A 16,244-nucleotide genomic window follows, 5' to 3' on the forward strand; every position below is an offset into this window, starting at 1 on the left:
AAAGAAAAGAAAGAATCAAAGACAGAGCCACAGAGGCGAAGCAGTTTGACTGCCAAAACGTGAGGGACAGAAAGAGAAGGTATCGGTTAACCCCTCGTCTTGTCATATTCTACCAATTTTCGTTTTCCAAAACATTTCACTGAAATTTTTTTTTTTTTAAATTTGAGGAGAAAAAAAGTAAAGAAAAATTAATAAAAAACTAATTAAAATTAAAATACAACCAAAACACACCAACGATTACTATAATCTCTAGCCAGCTTTTTCCCTTCTCATTCTTCTCTCTCTCTCTCTCTCTCTCTCTCTAAAGTCCAAACTTTGGATTTGTGGAATTACTCTTGTTCCTACCTGGTTTCAACACAGGCTCCTTAATCTTCTCCTCTTGTTCTTTCTGTTAAATATTTTTTTTTGAAAGGTTCAATTTTTTGTTTTGTTGCTGATACCCATTAACATTTTATTTTCTGGGGTCAATGCGGTTATGTTATCTGGAAATTAGGGCTTCAATCCGTGGTCTGGGGTGATTGATTTGGGTTATGTATGGTAAAGGAATGTAGCTGGAGAAAGTGGTGTTGTATTTTGAATAATAAATATTTCATCTTCGTTGCTGGGGATGTTAGATTTTTGTAAATTTGGTTCCTTTTTATCCTGGATTTACGCTATATTACCATTTCTCGACTAATCGGAAGAATAGATTGGGAAATCTCATTGGATTTGAGAATAAAGTTTGGATTTTTTGACCTGCTGAACCCCTTTATGCACAATTGGGTGCTGAATTGGGAACAAATCTGAGCAGAAAAAGTTCGTTATAGTTACTGGGTTTAGGTGTATTGAAGGTCATTTCATGATGGATCATGTGATTGCTGGGAAGTTTAAACTGGGAAGGAAAATTGGGAGTGGGTCTTTTGGGGAGCTTTATATAGGTATGCTCATGTTTCTTCTTCTTCTTCTTTTTTATGGAAATATTAATAGTAATCTTCCTTTTGTAGCATTTTCTTATTTTGTTGTTAACATATTCCTTCCATTGTTTATGTCAGCTGTTAATGTACAAACTGGAGAGGAGGTGGCTGTCAAGCTGGTATGTTAAGTTCTTTTAAAGTTTTTATCCATCTTTTATGTTTAGATGGGGCAAAATGATCAATTGTTTAATTCTTTTATGAATTTCTAGAATCGTCTGTAATAAATCTTCTGATTGCACTTTTAGTATAGTAGATTTATTATAAGATCAAACCATCTTGATTTACCTTGTGTGGAACATGTTTTTAGACTATAAAATGTATTGTGCCTATTGTGGTGTTTTGAAATCCCATGTGGTAGACGTGGTCACTTCAGAAGATGAAGCGTCCTATATATATATATTTTTATCAATGCTATGGGAGTTCCAATATGGATACATGACATTTGGTTTGAGATATAGTTTATTGCTGGAGTAAATAACAAATTTGGAGCAGTACTTAAGGTTTAGAAGAAATCAATAAGATCACTTTATGGATTGCTGTGATTGTGACGTGTGAAATGCCATCTTATCTGTATGGATGCACACTTTGATTCACATTCTTACATTGTGGTTTATCTTAGATTGTTCATCGTATTGTTTCTTTTGCTGTGTTTTGAGATTTTTATTTTTTAAATCAGTTAATGGTATTAGTCTGCTCATTATATTCTCTGTTTTTTACTCTTAACCATCACCTCCTGCCCCCCAAAATTTTCCAGGAACCTGTGAAGACCAAGCATCCACAGCTTCACTATGAGTCAAAATTGTATATGCTTCTTCAAGGAGGAAGTAAGTCTATAACTCTGTTTCTTTTTATCATTTTGTGTTCTAAACGTATTAGCTAATACCTAATGCTAAAGTTTCACATTGAAATTGTTTCTCAATCGTAACAGAACATTTGTACATGTTCCGTTTTCTTGAGTCTGGAGGATAGCCTGATTGATGCCTAGAATCTTCTTCTGTTATGAAATCAGAACCATTAGTCTTAAGACGTGCCCTTGAAGTAAAGCTAGGACTGAAAAAGTATCAGAAAACAATTGAGATGTTTCCTTTTGAGTAATCCAATTTGTTTCCTTATTGAAGCTGGGATTCCCCACCTCAAGTGGTTTGGAGTTGAGGGAGACTACAATGTCATGGCAATTGACCTTCTTGGACCAAGTCTGGAAGATTTGTTCAATTATTGCAACCGGAAGTTAACATTGAAGACAGTGTTGATGCTTGCTGATCAATTAGTAAGTCAACAAGACAACTATTATCTAACAAAACACCTCAAATAGTGATATTAATGTTTTACTTGCTTCATGTTATTGTTCAGATTAACAGAGTTGAATATATGCATTCAAGAGGTTTCCTTCATCGTGACATAAAGCCTGACAATTTTTTAATGGGCTTAGGACGTAAAGCAAACCAGGTATATTATTTTGTTGAAGATGCTTTCTTTCATTTTTTTTTCTTCTCCTTTTTTTTCTTTTTCTTTTTATTCTTCTTATTTATTTTGGAAGATTTTGGTTGTTATTTTATTGTTTTTGATATGAATGGAAATTGTAATCCCCAGACAGTCAAAACACATTTCGGAATACGTACCTTTGAGAGAACTGAGTTCTTCCAAAAAGTGTCAAGGGAAGTCATAATATGATGATATTATGCTACTATTATGTGTAAGAAGCTAAGTTGCATGAGTTTGCTTCAGGTTGAACAAGAAAAAAAGGAGAAGAATGTGCATCTTCTCTAAGATGAGAGAAGAATGAAAGAAAAAGACAGTCAATTGAAAAACTGTGAGAAAGCCACCTCAACTAGTCTTTTGGCTGTGTCTCCATGAATGAACTTCAGGTTTTGCCTAGAAGTTTCAGACCTTCAACCACCTAAAACTCAAACATAGCTGCAATATACAAATCCATCAAACCGTATCTCGCGCGCCGCCCGCCCCCCCCCCCCCCCCCCCCAGCTTTCTGCCTTTATTTTCCCTCACACAGGGTAGATTGGCTATTCTATCTTGTCCTATTTGATACCTGATTGGTTTAGAGTGATTAAGTGAAGATTTAAGAGTTGTTTTCTACAATAAACCATGAGGCAGCACCTCACCCTGCCTCAGGTTTTGGCATGAAATAGCCACTTTTCTACCTTGAAACTCACAGGTGTTTACTTTATTCATCACATGCAAAGTGATTGGGCAGCATTTTAGTCAATAAACTTCCTCTGGCTCTTTTTATTGTCCTTTGGATGGATGTTCTAGGAGCACGTCTTGTTTCCCAATCATTTACCTCTATTCTATTTTAATGGAATCATCCTCTTTGGTGCCACTAAAATAAATTATTGATAGATTCTGATAGAAATAGTCAAGTTGAATGTGCAAATTCCAGTTCTTTTAACTATATTTATATCATGTTGGGTATCTTATTTCAGGTGTACGTCATTGACTATGGTCTTGCAAAAAAATATAGGGATCTTCAGACTCATAGGCACATACCATACAGGTAAATTTTTTAATCATTATATCAGGATATCAAGGTGCAGTATAAACTACACTTTGGGACAAACCCAACCTTCTGTTACCTTATTAGTTGCACAGGTCTTCATTGGATTTAAGCATTTACATCACTTTAATACTGTTTTCTAAGTGGATAATCTTCACCTAAATGTAGGTTATATTAGTATCATTCCCTGTGATAATAATAATAATAATAATAACAACAATCGAGCTCACTGTAAATTATCTTAAGGGTGGTTGTGTTGGCTGGCATGTATGTATGCTTATCACAAATTTGAACTAGTATCTAGTACATTCTGCACCATAAATAGCATAATGGAACAAAAACATTTTCTGACCTGTCATCTATAACATGACTTCAGGTCTCTATTACTTCTCTATTTTCTCTTTCTAATACCAAATACATCATGAAGATGTTCTTTTACTTTAATTTTCACTATAGTTATATTTCTTAGCTTTTGCAAAATTCATATTTCTTTTGTTGTGAAAAGCTATCTTTCTTGCATAGGGAAAACAAGAACCTTACAGGCACAGCTCGGTATGCCAGTGTCAACACTCATCTAGGAGTTGGTAAGTAACATGTTGTGGTAGTTCGTTCCTTTTTGTGTTGAAAACCAATAGCTTTCTTTTGTTATTTTTACTTTATTTTGTTGGCAGAACAAAGCAGAAGGGATGATCTGGAATCTCTTGGTTATGTGCTCATGTACTTCTTAAGAGGAAGGTTGGATACTTGATAGACACATCTACTTTACCCCCTACTAAATTTGGATATCTTTACAATATATATTTTTTCTTTTCAGTCTTCCTTGGCAGGGACTGAAGGCTGGCACCAAAAAACAAAAATACGATAAAATCAGTGAGAAGAAGATGTCAACTCCTATAGAGGTATTATGACTGGCTGGATCAGTGAGACTTTTGGAGAAATTTTATATTCCCTCAGAATCTAGAGTTTGATGCTTTGAATTTTGTTGGATGTTGACTGGCCTGATCTGTACTTGAACCTGGACGTTTGATGCCATATAGGTTTAGAAGACAGGCCGAGCCTGAGAGCCAGCCCCATAATACTTTGTGGCTTTAAATGTGAATATTTGTACTAACCAAATTGCATGTTTCTCGTGTGCATTAGAAACTAGATTTACTTATTCTACTAATATTGGATGCTATGACCAACTAAATGCTCTCAGGTTGATATTCACTTTTTAAGTCTTAAATCATATATTCATTGCATTTAACAGTTGGCATAACTTGTATATTTTGGCTTCTACCTTTTCCCTTCTGTTCCAGTTTTCAATTTTATTGATCCTATTGCTTGGTTGTTAATTTTGTGCTTGTATAACAGGTGCTCTGCAAATCATATCCTTCAGAGTTTGTATCATATTTCCATTACTGCCGATCATTGCGGTTTGAGGACAAGCCTGATTATTCATATTTAAAGAGGCTTTTTCGAGATTTGTTTATTCGAGAAGGTCTTATTCCCAAGATATCTGATTTGTATATTGGCATTCAGTATACTTTGTTGGAAGCTTAGGGTTTGTTTGGTTTGTATTTTTTTTATTTTTATTTTTCCATGTTCAGTTGATATGTTTTGACTAATAATTACAAAATGTCTCCTTGTTTTCATTTGGCTTCTAGTTTTCAAGAATTTGCTAAGGAAATGATGAATGAAACAACAAAATCTTGTTTTCACCATTTTCTTTGCTAATTCTTGAAATCAAGAAACAAAGTGAAACTGAAAACATGGTCGTATTTTTGTAAATTTTTTGTGAAAACATATCAACTAAAAATGAAAACAAAACATAAACCAAACCAAATGCACCCTTAATGTGTTAAATGATTGCAAATTGATCTGGACCTTATTGTTAATGCAGGCTATCAATTTGACTATGTTTTTGACTGGACTATATTGAAGTATCCGCCTGTTGGTAGCAGCAGCTCTAGAGGGCGGGTTAGTACTTTTATATCTTGCTCGTTTGGATTTTGCTTTCCAGTAGAGGTCACTTACTATACTTGTTGTTTAAATAACAGCATGGTGGTGGCAAGGAAGCTATGAATGCAGGACCATCTGTACAAAAGCCAGAAAAGATCTCAGGTCCACTCTCTTTCATCCAAATAAGACAACGAAATTTTGTTATCCTACTAATTCTTAATGGATGGACATGAATTTTGAATTTTGAAAGCATTCAACTAAAATTATCATTTTCATTACTGACATCAATAGTGGTCAAACAAACTACTATTGCTTTTCCCAAATTTACTTTAGTGTAATACTTGGTCATGCAATTGCTTCTTTCAGTGGGGAAAGAGATTCGAGAGAAATTCTCTGGTGCTGTTGAAGCATTCTCCCGGAGGAACCCAACAAGTTCTAGTCCTCGTGGTGATCACTCCAAACATAGGACTTTTGAGGATGTAGCAGTACATAAAGATGTGGTAAATATTCTTTTCCAACAATAAGAATCTATAAATGATTAAAATTACTTATATTATTTTCCTGTTTTACTTATGATGGCCAAAACCTATATGTATATATATATATATATATGTATATATATATATATATATCTTTATATTACTCTAAATTATTCTTACGTTGTATATTTCCGACCTCAACTAATTTGAAATAAAGATGATGTTGATGTTGATATTCTTATGTTGTGTTTTCAGTATCATGATCAAGAGAAGGGACGCAGTACCTCACGATATGGGAGCAGTTCAAGAAGAGCCATAATCTCATCATCAACGAGGCCAAGTTCCTCAGGTGATCACACTGACAGCCGTACCGGCCGGCTAACCTCAACCGGTAGCCGTCCATCCACCACGCATAGAAGTCAACAACCAACTTTCACACGCTCAGGATCTACTAGAGCCAATCGCGATGATCCTCTGCGTAGCTTTGAGCTCCTCTCTATCAGGAAGTAACGACAAGTATCTTCATTTTGTCACAAGACATTTTTTTCTAAATTCTAACGCACCTGTTTATTCAACAACGATCTCAAGCATTACAGAAATCATGTTCATGTATATTTCTGAGTTACCATGATGTCATAAAAGACATCACTTCCTGATATCATCTTCTGGACCAAGGTGGACTATTTTCGGAAGATCGCTGCTGTAACATGCTCCAGAGAACTCATTTGGGGTTCTTTTTTTTATTATTTAAATTTTTTGCTAGAAAAACGTGTTTACTTTCTCTTTAAAAAAAATAGATGGAACTAGTTTTGTAGTTTATGATACACTTGTTATTGTTTTTTCTCAATGAGACACAGCAGTACTGCACTGTCTCTATGTTACCCTTGTTATGAGAGTCGAATTTATTGACGAGTTCGAATTTGGTCTCAAGCTAAATAAGTAGTATGAGACCTTCCACTACTCATTTCTTCTACAGCTCATACTCACATGGGGGATGTTTTTGCCAAAAATTTAAAGCTAAAACTAGTTCAATTTGTTTGTGTAAAGTTGGTTTTATTGTATTCTATTTTTTATTATTGGTTCTATTTTTTTTTTATCGAGATTTTTGTTTCTTTTTTTTTTAGTAGTGTCACTTTGCTTTCTCTTAATTGTTTAAATTAAATTTCACCCAAAAAAAATTGTTTAAAGTAAAAGTTTTCTTATTTGTGTTTTCTTTCCCTCTATAATTGAATTTTAAATTTGGTTATGTTGTCAAAATTTTACTTTTAAAAAAGTAGTGAACAATATTTGATTGTAGAATTGACTGATACAAATTTTAACCAAACTAAACCTATTTTGAGGTTGCCTGTTTTCCTCTCGGTTTTGTCTTGTTAGGTCTAGAACTTGTGAGTGAGTGGGGTGTATCAATTCAATTACGTTAAATGTAGCAGTTTTTTTTTTTAAACACAACGGTGGCATTGAAGTTCGAACCTATAATTTTATGCACACTATCCAATTCCTTCACCATTAAATCAATTCTAAAGGCTTGTTAAATGTAGCAGTTAGTAAAGCTTTATAAGAAATTTTCAATTAAGGAGCAGATTGGAACGATAGAAATCAAATAATTACAGTGACAATTGTCTGTTTTAGTTATTATTTAACTGAATAACACTTTTAAGTTAATTGGACACTTTCTATTTCTTAATAGAATAAAACATTTTTATTACAGCAAAGGATCAAATTTAAACTAAGAGACGCTGGATGATGCTTGCACTTTATCAAATGGTTATTTCAAATTTTGGTTAATTTATTTACGGGAAAACCATCGTAGTTTCTAAAAGCAACTCTTGATAATACACGGTCTACATGAGCAATTAAATAGTGTACAACATTTCCCTTCCACAGAAGCAATGAATCTATCTCATTTAATAATGATCATTCTGAAGTTCCACGTAAAATATTAACACATCAATATCATTCCAAAATAATGTCATTCTAAAGTTCCACTGGCATTCTTGTAAAGTATTATTTTTTTTTAGATACCAACCGGTGTCCAATGTCCCAAAGGACCTGAGTAATCCCATTTCGGATTTGTGCAATGTTCTATGTACTTGGTAGCAGTAAAAATAGGTGGAAAGAGAAGACACAAAAAACAGTGATACATCTAGACAAATACTATGTTTAATCATACTATCATTCATCCCCAACTACAAGAAGTAAGTTGTCCTTCTCGGCTTAGAACCTTTGCATAAGGCTCAAGCACGAGAGAATTTCATAAATCAATATTGATACATAATAATTTCAACGATACATATACCCACACTAAACTTATGAAATCCCTAGAAGAACATAGTTCAGGAAAGAATTCTAGTTTAAAACTTGAGATCGAGAATCACATAATCTCAAACAAAAATTACGGGTTTCTAAGAGCCGCCAAACGCTTCTCAAGGTCATCAACGCCCGAGCTGAAATGGCATAAAATTTCAAAGGTCAAACAAACTTAAAAAGAAAGCAAACAACTAAATAAATTTTAACTTATTCATGCAATACTACTATACATATGGAGCCACAGTAAATTCTTCATGACTTAACAAGTTACACAGAATTTCATATCTTCCTTTCTCTAAACTTTTATTTTTTTTCTTTTTTCCTTAAAGCAAGACAGAAGATACCTGCTGACGTTTTCAGTATTTTTTGTTGCGACTCTCCCTTTGGGAGCTGCTGATAACTGCCAAAGAGTTCAAATACAATACAAATTAGCTTGAGCAAAAGCATTATGACAGATTATAGGGAGTGCAGAGATTAATAACAGCAGATTCCAACCTGTGAGACAACATCCACACCAATTTCATCGAGCACCTGCCAAAAAAAGGTTAAGTGAAATTGCCATCAGTTTCTTTTGGTAATTTCAAAAGCTAATGTCATTCCCAAACAATAAGATCTTCGACTTCTGCTCATCCAGACTCGTTACTCTTTGTGAATCAGAAACCATTCTTTCAAAAAATTTTAAACTAAGCCACAGCAAATCATAACATATTCAGAATTTTAAAAGTAGCTTCAGGTCTTGAGAAGGAAACATTATGGTAAGTAAGCCATACCCTTCTCTTGATTTTATTTTATTTTTAATTTAGGGGCTATAAGGGAATCCTAAGCTTTTCACGATTAGTCCCCTAATTATCTCCACTAGATTATGGATTAGCCCAGTGGCATCTATTGACCCATGTAGCTGACTCCACCGAGTCGGATAAGGCTTGGTGGTTGCTGTTGTTGATTCACGATTGCCCCAAGCCCAGGGTGAGTTATTGCTGAGATTAGGATCCAAAACTGGACCTATGATTCCGAGCACCGCTAATCCTTAGGGATTGTAACACAAGATATACATGTTATTCCTCCTAGTAAACTGCTTCATGTGAAATAAATTGGTTAAGTATTTGAAAAGTAATCAAGTAAAAAGCCTTGCAAACATTGCAGAATAAAAAAAAGAAAAAAGAAGAAATGAAGAAAAGAAGAAGAATAAGAATAAGCAATAGATGGTAATTGAAGGAGTACCTGATTTGTCAGCTCTTCAGTCTCCTCTTCAGCTTCATCATTATCCAATGCATCATCTATGGTATCTGACATCATTTCAGTCTGCACATAAAATCATATACCATTAAGTCCAAAAGCTATTGAAACAAAAAACAAAGGTTTCCTGTTTTTTCCAACTTGTAAAATTAGTAAAACTAAAGCATCATCTTACAGTCATATCCATCTGTGCCGATTGTTTCTGAAAGTCCTGCATAATTTTGGCTTGCTTTGCAGGTGCCATTTGCTGCAATGAATATTCTAATTTAGCACAAGGGAAAAAGATAAAAAGTGGTGTAGATATTAGTTTATGGACTCCAATGTCAAGGTTTTGTTTAACTAAGAGGAAGTTAGAAGAACTGCTGTTATCATTGCGGCTATTCTGAAATACAATTTTCCTTTTAGTTTCTCCTGGACATGCACCATCCATTTCTCTTAGTCTTACTTCCGTCCTATGTGTGTGCAAAAGAACAATCTGATGTTCATGACTATTCTGTGGAAACTTCACAATCTCACGAACCCCACAACAACCCGTAAACATCAACTTTATGCCCCACCCCCTCAACCTTGTACAAACTTACACACCGCTCCATGAATAAACATCAAATGTATTCATGCACTCATTAACAATGTGTCAAACATTATAAGAACTTTGTCCCCAAAAAAGGCTTTTCTCTCTCTCTCTCTCTTTCTCTCTATTTTTTTTTTTTTTTGAATAAAACCAATCAAAATGTTGCTATCATGGCCCAATATGAAAAAATTGAACAAGCACCCATAAGAGTTGGCACAACTAATTGAACCTTCTGCCCACGCTAACTGTGGCTTGGGTTCAATTATCAATTTTCCCTCTTTGGTAGGTGCTATGTAATCCCACTTCAAATCCTCGATGATGTTGGTAGTCTTCCCAGACTTTGCATGGGGACGTGCCTCCTCTAATCTAAACTTTCTATGTAAATAAAATAAAATTGAACAAGCATATTATGCACTGAAAAAATACAAGATTGAGTCAGCTACCTTATTCATAGAAGCCATTGCCTTAGTAGCACCTTTCATGCCAACAGCAACAGAAGAATGGGCATGCATTGCCTGCATGAAATGAAAAGGATAGCTAAGACAAGAAGCACAAAGCACATAGCTGCTTAAACACATCACAAAAAAATAAAAAAATAAATAAGAAGCCTTAAACAATCTACCTGGGTGTGAGTTGCTATGCCTCTCATCTGAGCTCGACTACCTTGAAGATTAGCAATTTGTTGCCTAAGCCTAACCAACTGGCGAGCTAGAACTTTAGTTGCTGCCTGAGAAATGCAGGGTCAAAGAAAATATCCAGTTTTAAACTCCATCCAGCACATCAAGGTCACAGCTTCTCAACTCTGCATAATATCAGCAGAAACGAAAGATCATACCTCGTTTCCCGTCTTAGCAGTTCTCTTTATCTCAGCAACAAGCTTTTTTTCCTAATAACACAAATAACCCATATTATACATTTATACACCATATACACCTCTGTAAGAATATCAACTTACATCCGTGTAACAATAATAAGACTTACATTCAATCTTAGTCTATCTACATGCATACAACTGTAATTTATTGAAAATTAATAATTATATAATGGATGTGATCCAATAAATTACTGTCATGTCATCAGATGTAAGGATATCAACAGCTAAGTCTGAGTATAAGAAATATTATTCTTACACGGGTATAACACCAAAAGTTAAGGAAGAGGATGATAACTCGTAAATAAGTAACTGTTTCACATACTTACTTCCAATTGCAATGATCCAATTTCCCTCTCTATACCTGTAGTAATAGCATATCAGAAAACTAGGAGACATATATTAATGCATACAAGGAAATTTCACACCTCTAACTTAATAATCAAAATTCAGAGGTGATTGATTGATTGATTGATTTGGAAGTTAAAGTGGATCAAACACTAAGAAAAGCGTATATGATGGATGCTGAAATATATATATATACCTCTAGTAGCGGTTGCCATTTCTCGTTTACTCTCCCGAAGAGCCTCTGCGTGAAAAGAAAAACATGGCGTTTTAACCAAAACAGAACGAATTTGAGGATCAAAAAACATAACGGTAATTTAAATAGCTAAGAAAGCGAGAATTTGGTGAAAGGTAAAAAGAAGAACCTTTGGCGGTGGGTTTCTTGGTGAAGATGTTCATGATGAGGTGTCACTATCAAACGAAGCAGAGAACACCCAATCCCAAATCTTGGGCAAAGGCAATTACAGAGAGATGATTACGATGATGATGATGATGCACAACACAGCACAACCCCAAGGAGAAAGGGAAGAAGGATCGTGGAAACTTTGCTAAATCCAATGATCCTAATTTTCGTGTTTCTTTATATACTTTCTTAACTTTTCGCCCTCTTTCACTTTTCTAATCCAATATATATTTTTCTTTTAAGACATTATAGAAACCGCGTTTTTCCACGTATTTTAAGCATAAAAAAATTAAATGATCTGATTTTTAATTTAAAAAATAGGGAAAAGATATTGTAACAATCAATTAGTGTTACTACCAATCAATTTCACCGTTAGATCAATTATGTTGATCCAACGGTTATATTTATTTCCATCTTTGTATGATTATGATTCTCCATATTTAATACTTTATATTTATTTTCACCTTTATATAGTCATGATTTCTTATATTTAATGTTTTCACATTAAATATAGTGAATCATGACCATACAAAGATGAAATTAAATATAACCGTTAAATTAACATAATCGATCTAATGGTAAAATTGATTGGTAGTAACATTGGTAGTAACACTAATTGGTTATTACAATATCTTACCCCTTAAAAATAAAAATAATTTATGGCTTTAATGTTTACTCCAATATAGGTCAGACTATACTTATAATTTGAGCTTACACATATTAACAGACCAGGGTAAGGAGCCAAACCTAAAATATTTTACACAAATATGATCTATTTAAATCAAAACTTAGCCCAACTTTACATTCCTAGTTGCAATTCATATATATATATATATATATATATATATATATATATATATATATATGGGCTTAACATTTCTGCAGCAGCCGTAGATAATGTTATCTACAGCTGACACAGAAAAGTGGACCCCACGACTTTTTAAAAAAAAAATAAAAATAAAACTCAGGATCCGTTGCTGTATCCTAAGATTCGGACGTGTATCCTTGCTTGCTGTAGGTACAGCAGCTGCAGAAATCATTTTGCCTATATATATATATATATATATATATATATATGAAAAAAGTGTTTGTCATTTTAAATGACATAAAGTTATGTCATTTTAAGAGAGAGACAGACACATAAATTTTTTTTATTTGAATTTTAAATTATAAAAAACCACCCACTTTCTCTCTCCCATGATTTCCGTTTTTCTGTGTCTATCTCTCTCCTAAAATGACATAACTTATGTCATTTAAAATGACAAACACTAAATCCATATATATATATATATATATATATATATATATATATATGAGGCAGGATCCTTTGACACCAGTGTCAAATTTGAAATTTGACATCACATTGCATAAATCATACATCAACATTATTTATAACTAGTTGTTAGTTCGAGTTAAGTAAATTGGGTATTCAAGTTTGCCGTTGAGCAATCATATTTTATTTTGGGTTTGATGTTTTTAGATAAGATTATTTTCTACATATACATAAAAGTGTATAGGACTCATATGACGTCATGTAAAGAGAAAAAAAAAATACGTCTCACGCACTTTTATGTGTGTTATCTTCTATAAATGTTACATAATGCTATGTATTCCGATGACTATAGTTACATCTTACTATAACTACAAGAGGATGATTTTAAGTGTAAACTAAAAAAAAAGTGCAAGTGACTTTAACGGTAGTGAAAAAAATGTTTGTAAAGGAAACGCATGTAATTACGTTATAGTGCATTACTAGCATTAACTAATTGTATAAACATCTGTACATTAATAATTGATAAAAGTAGAGTACTACAATATATTACAAATTAAGGAAGGGGGTAAATAGCATTCTAATTTCAATTATTAACTACGAAACACTAACTAATAGTATAAGAATACACTCTAATTTGCGTAATTTCTCAAAATATCTTCGTTAGATCCTCTCTCAACTTGTTCATTTTCTTCCAAAGACCTATGTTTGTTCCTAGATTTGGAACTGGATCTAGAAGGGGTTCCTTCATTCAAATTGGGGTCTCTAGTTTGAGCTTTTGATCTGATTCTAGATGAGCCACCAACATTGGAAGCATCTCTTGTCTTCTTGGAGTGAGACCTTCTAGGAATGTCTTGTTGGCTCCTAGGTGGCAAATCACTCCCATGAAGTTGCATTGAATCCATATCAGTGATGTTCATGAGTTGCTCTGTGGGTTTGGATCCATTGAACGAATCATTTGGATGTGATTGGTTTGATGACTTTTTTGGGTGCCTTGGCCTATCTGACTTTTCCTTTGCATGGGACTCTCTTATATTTCCTGTTGAATTTGATTGCCTCCTTGATGATTTAGGCAACTCCTTCTCTTGGCCTTGACAATTTGCAGACCTTGAATCTCTTTTCATTGAATCTGTGTGGGAACATTTTTAACAACTAGATTCATATAACTGTTATTATTATTTTGGTTTTTATTCTTGTTTTTTTCCATATACGTTTCAATTCAACCAAAAAAAAGAATTGAAAAGCCAATACCAACTTGTCAGAATGCTAAAGAATCAGTGAATGACAAGTGATTAGTTATCATTATTTGTTAATGTTATAACTTTGTTAATTAATTACTTGTCATTCACTCATTTTGGTCTAAATTAAACAAGTTGGCTTAGTTTGAATTTGAAATCACAAAAGGAGACATTTTGTATGTCAAACTCAAAGCATGAAAACATAACATTATGTACCTTCAGAGATCCATTTGGCTGAGTTGTCAGATCCTTTGCTATGAATATCTCCATTAGAATTTAGAGGTGCAGATGAAATTCCTAGGACAGATTTAAAGTCGTTCATCTGAAACAAGTGAAATAATGCTCCAAAGGCCTTTTTTTAATGATGCAAAATTTACACTAACAGACACACATAATGACACAAGCATTTATATTCTCACAGTGCATTAAAGTTATACAAAGAGTAATTAAGTAGTTAATAAGTGGCTTAATTTTCTACTTGTTTGAATATGTTAATTAACAACTATTTTTTTTTTTTTGAGAAAATAGAGATTTACCCAGCTGGGAGAATTTTCAGAGGGACCATCACAACCGATATGCGCCACATGCTTTACATCTGTGGGATGACCAATCTCAATTTCTGGTTCTTTTTCATTATCTGCAAAGTGAATGTGTGGTGGTATTCCTTTAATTAATCACCACCATTATTTCTTCTACTATATCTATATGCATGAGAATGGTAAATGATATAATAACTCGTTATAAATACAAAAACTAATTAGAAGAAGTGGAAATTTACGTTACATACCAAATATCTGAGAAATGAATCTTAGGCCTTTAAGGAGGCCCTTCACCTTACTGTTGTTGGACATGTCAAACAAATCTTATGTGTTTGAATTCTCTTTACAAAAGTAATATAAAGCTATACAAATGTTCCAAGAATCCATTCATTGTTGAATTGAACAAATGTTACATAGACAACCCATCAATGAGGATAAGTCATATATTTTTACTATTTTTTTTTTTCTTCCTTCCTCCTCAGAACCTGCAAACATGGTCTTATGTCATTTGAAAAAAATAGATAAGATAAAAACTTCAGGCAGTTTTTGACATATGTGTCATGGAAATGTCTATGATGAGGAAAGGGATGAATGTAACAAATCAATTCTGTTTAAAAGCACACCCATTTTTAATTTAGTTGATTCTACGGCAATAGTTTGCTTGCTGATTTTCCCCTTCAATTAAAACCAGAAGCTGATCGAAATTTCAGGGGTGACAATGAGAATAATTGAAAGGAAAATAAATCAATCTTAAAAGGTGCTAAATTTAGCAAGGCCTTAACAGGTTATGTCTCCAGAATGAGATCAATGTATGATGTCTAATATTTATGGGTTATACACAAGGTGTGGCTATATACATAGTCAATACATGAATGGAAAATAACTTATTGTAGAGGAAAACAACTGAATATTTTCCATTTTCTTATTTCATGGATGCAAAGAGACAAAAAAAAGACATTTATCCAATAAAGAAGTTTTATGGGGATTATATTCATATGTTACAGGAATTTTTTTTTTTTTTTTCTTTTCAAAAAAAGACAAATTATATAATGGGAAAGATATACTTATCACCAAAAAAGTTTACAACCTTTACAACTAACCTAATCATCATTGATTTTCGTCAATCTAACAGTTATAATTTATTGAAATTTTTTGGATTGCATTTATTAATAATTATTAATTCCTAATGAATTATGATCGTTAAATTGACGGAAATCAACAATGATTAAATTGATTGTAAAGGTGATAAACTTTTTTGGTGATAAGTATATCCTGCCCATTATATAATATTAAAAAAAGTGAAAAGACACTTTATCCAATAAAGTAATTTTATCTCTTTTTTAACAGCAAAAAAAATTTAATTCCTATAATACGAGGGATATAAATCCCAAATTTTAAAGCAGGGAAGTCGTTGGGCTGTGGGCAATGAAACTACTATGGAATTTTTTGACAGCCCTAGGCATTTTAAACCAATCCATACCATCATCCGGTAGAACCAATTCATTAAGTATCGGTTTGGGTCCTCAAAATGTTTTTGGTTTAATCCAAACTAACCCAACTGTTCGTCCCGGATCAACTCAAA

At 33.3% G+C, this 16,244-nt stretch overlaps 3 protein-coding genes across 8 annotated transcripts; 1 reads left to right on the forward strand and 2 right to left on the reverse strand.

Annotated features, from left to right (window-relative positions):
- Positions 1–249: 249 nt before the first annotated feature.
- Positions 250–6,864, forward strand: LOC133289502 (casein kinase 1-like protein 6). 5 transcript variants are annotated; one of them, XM_061487474.1, is made up of 14 exons: positions 250–917; positions 1,032–1,072; positions 1,708–1,777; positions 2,072–2,220; positions 2,304–2,399; positions 3,392–3,462; positions 3,985–4,046; positions 4,134–4,197; positions 4,277–4,361; positions 4,816–4,942; positions 5,345–5,421; positions 5,502–5,565; positions 5,770–5,900; positions 6,153–6,859. In XM_061487474.1, the coding sequence occupies exons 1-14, from the start codon at positions 839–841 to the stop codon at positions 6,390–6,392; spliced, it is 1,356 nt and encodes a 451-aa protein (XP_061343458.1). In that variant the 5' UTR covers positions 250–838; the 3' UTR covers positions 6,393–6,859. The 5 variants fall into 5 exon arrangements, with proteins under 5 accessions (XP_061343458.1, XP_061343455.1, XP_061343454.1 ...); XM_061487471.1 differs by having other exon boundaries at positions 5,770–5,914; positions 6,146–6,858; XM_061487470.1 differs by having other exon boundaries at positions 5,770–5,903; positions 6,138–6,851.
- A 1,156-nt stretch (positions 6,865–8,020) lies between these two features.
- Positions 8,021–11,798, reverse strand: LOC133289487 (vacuolar protein sorting-associated protein 2 homolog 3). Of its 2 annotated transcripts, none has more exons than XM_061487438.1 (11): positions 11,578–11,798; positions 11,412–11,456; positions 11,197–11,231; positions 10,832–10,882; positions 10,619–10,723; positions 10,440–10,511; positions 9,601–9,672; positions 9,411–9,491; positions 8,685–8,720; positions 8,534–8,589; positions 8,021–8,326 (listed from the first exon to the last, which is right to left on the reverse strand). In XM_061487438.1, exons 1-11 carry the CDS (start codon positions 11,609–11,611, stop codon positions 8,275–8,277), a joined length of 639 nt encoding a protein of 212 aa, XP_061343422.1. In that variant the 5' UTR covers positions 11,612–11,798; the 3' UTR covers positions 8,021–8,274. The 2 variants fall into 2 exon arrangements, with proteins under 2 accessions (XP_061343422.1, XP_061343423.1); XM_061487439.1 differs by having other exon boundaries at positions 8,525–8,589.
- A 1,719-nt stretch (positions 11,799–13,517) lies between these two features.
- On the reverse strand, positions 13,518–14,974 carry LOC133289458 (CRIB domain-containing protein RIC7-like). The gene is made up of 4 exons (XM_061487390.1): positions 14,911–14,974; positions 14,660–14,760; positions 14,340–14,445; positions 13,518–14,014 (listed from the first exon to the last, which is right to left on the reverse strand). Exons 1-4 carry the CDS (start codon positions 14,972–14,974, stop codon positions 13,518–13,520), a joined length of 768 nt encoding a protein of 255 aa, XP_061343374.1.
- Positions 14,975–16,244: the final 1,270 nt, after the last annotated feature.

This window comes from Gastrolobium bilobum, unplaced genomic scaffold (genome assembly GCF_033153095.1).
Source record: "Gastrolobium bilobum isolate Gb01-03AN ecotype WA unplaced genomic scaffold, APGP_CSIRO_Gbil_v1 utg8959, whole genome shotgun sequence".
Lineage (NCBI taxonomy): Eukaryota > Viridiplantae > Streptophyta > Magnoliopsida > Fabales > Fabaceae > Gastrolobium > Gastrolobium bilobum.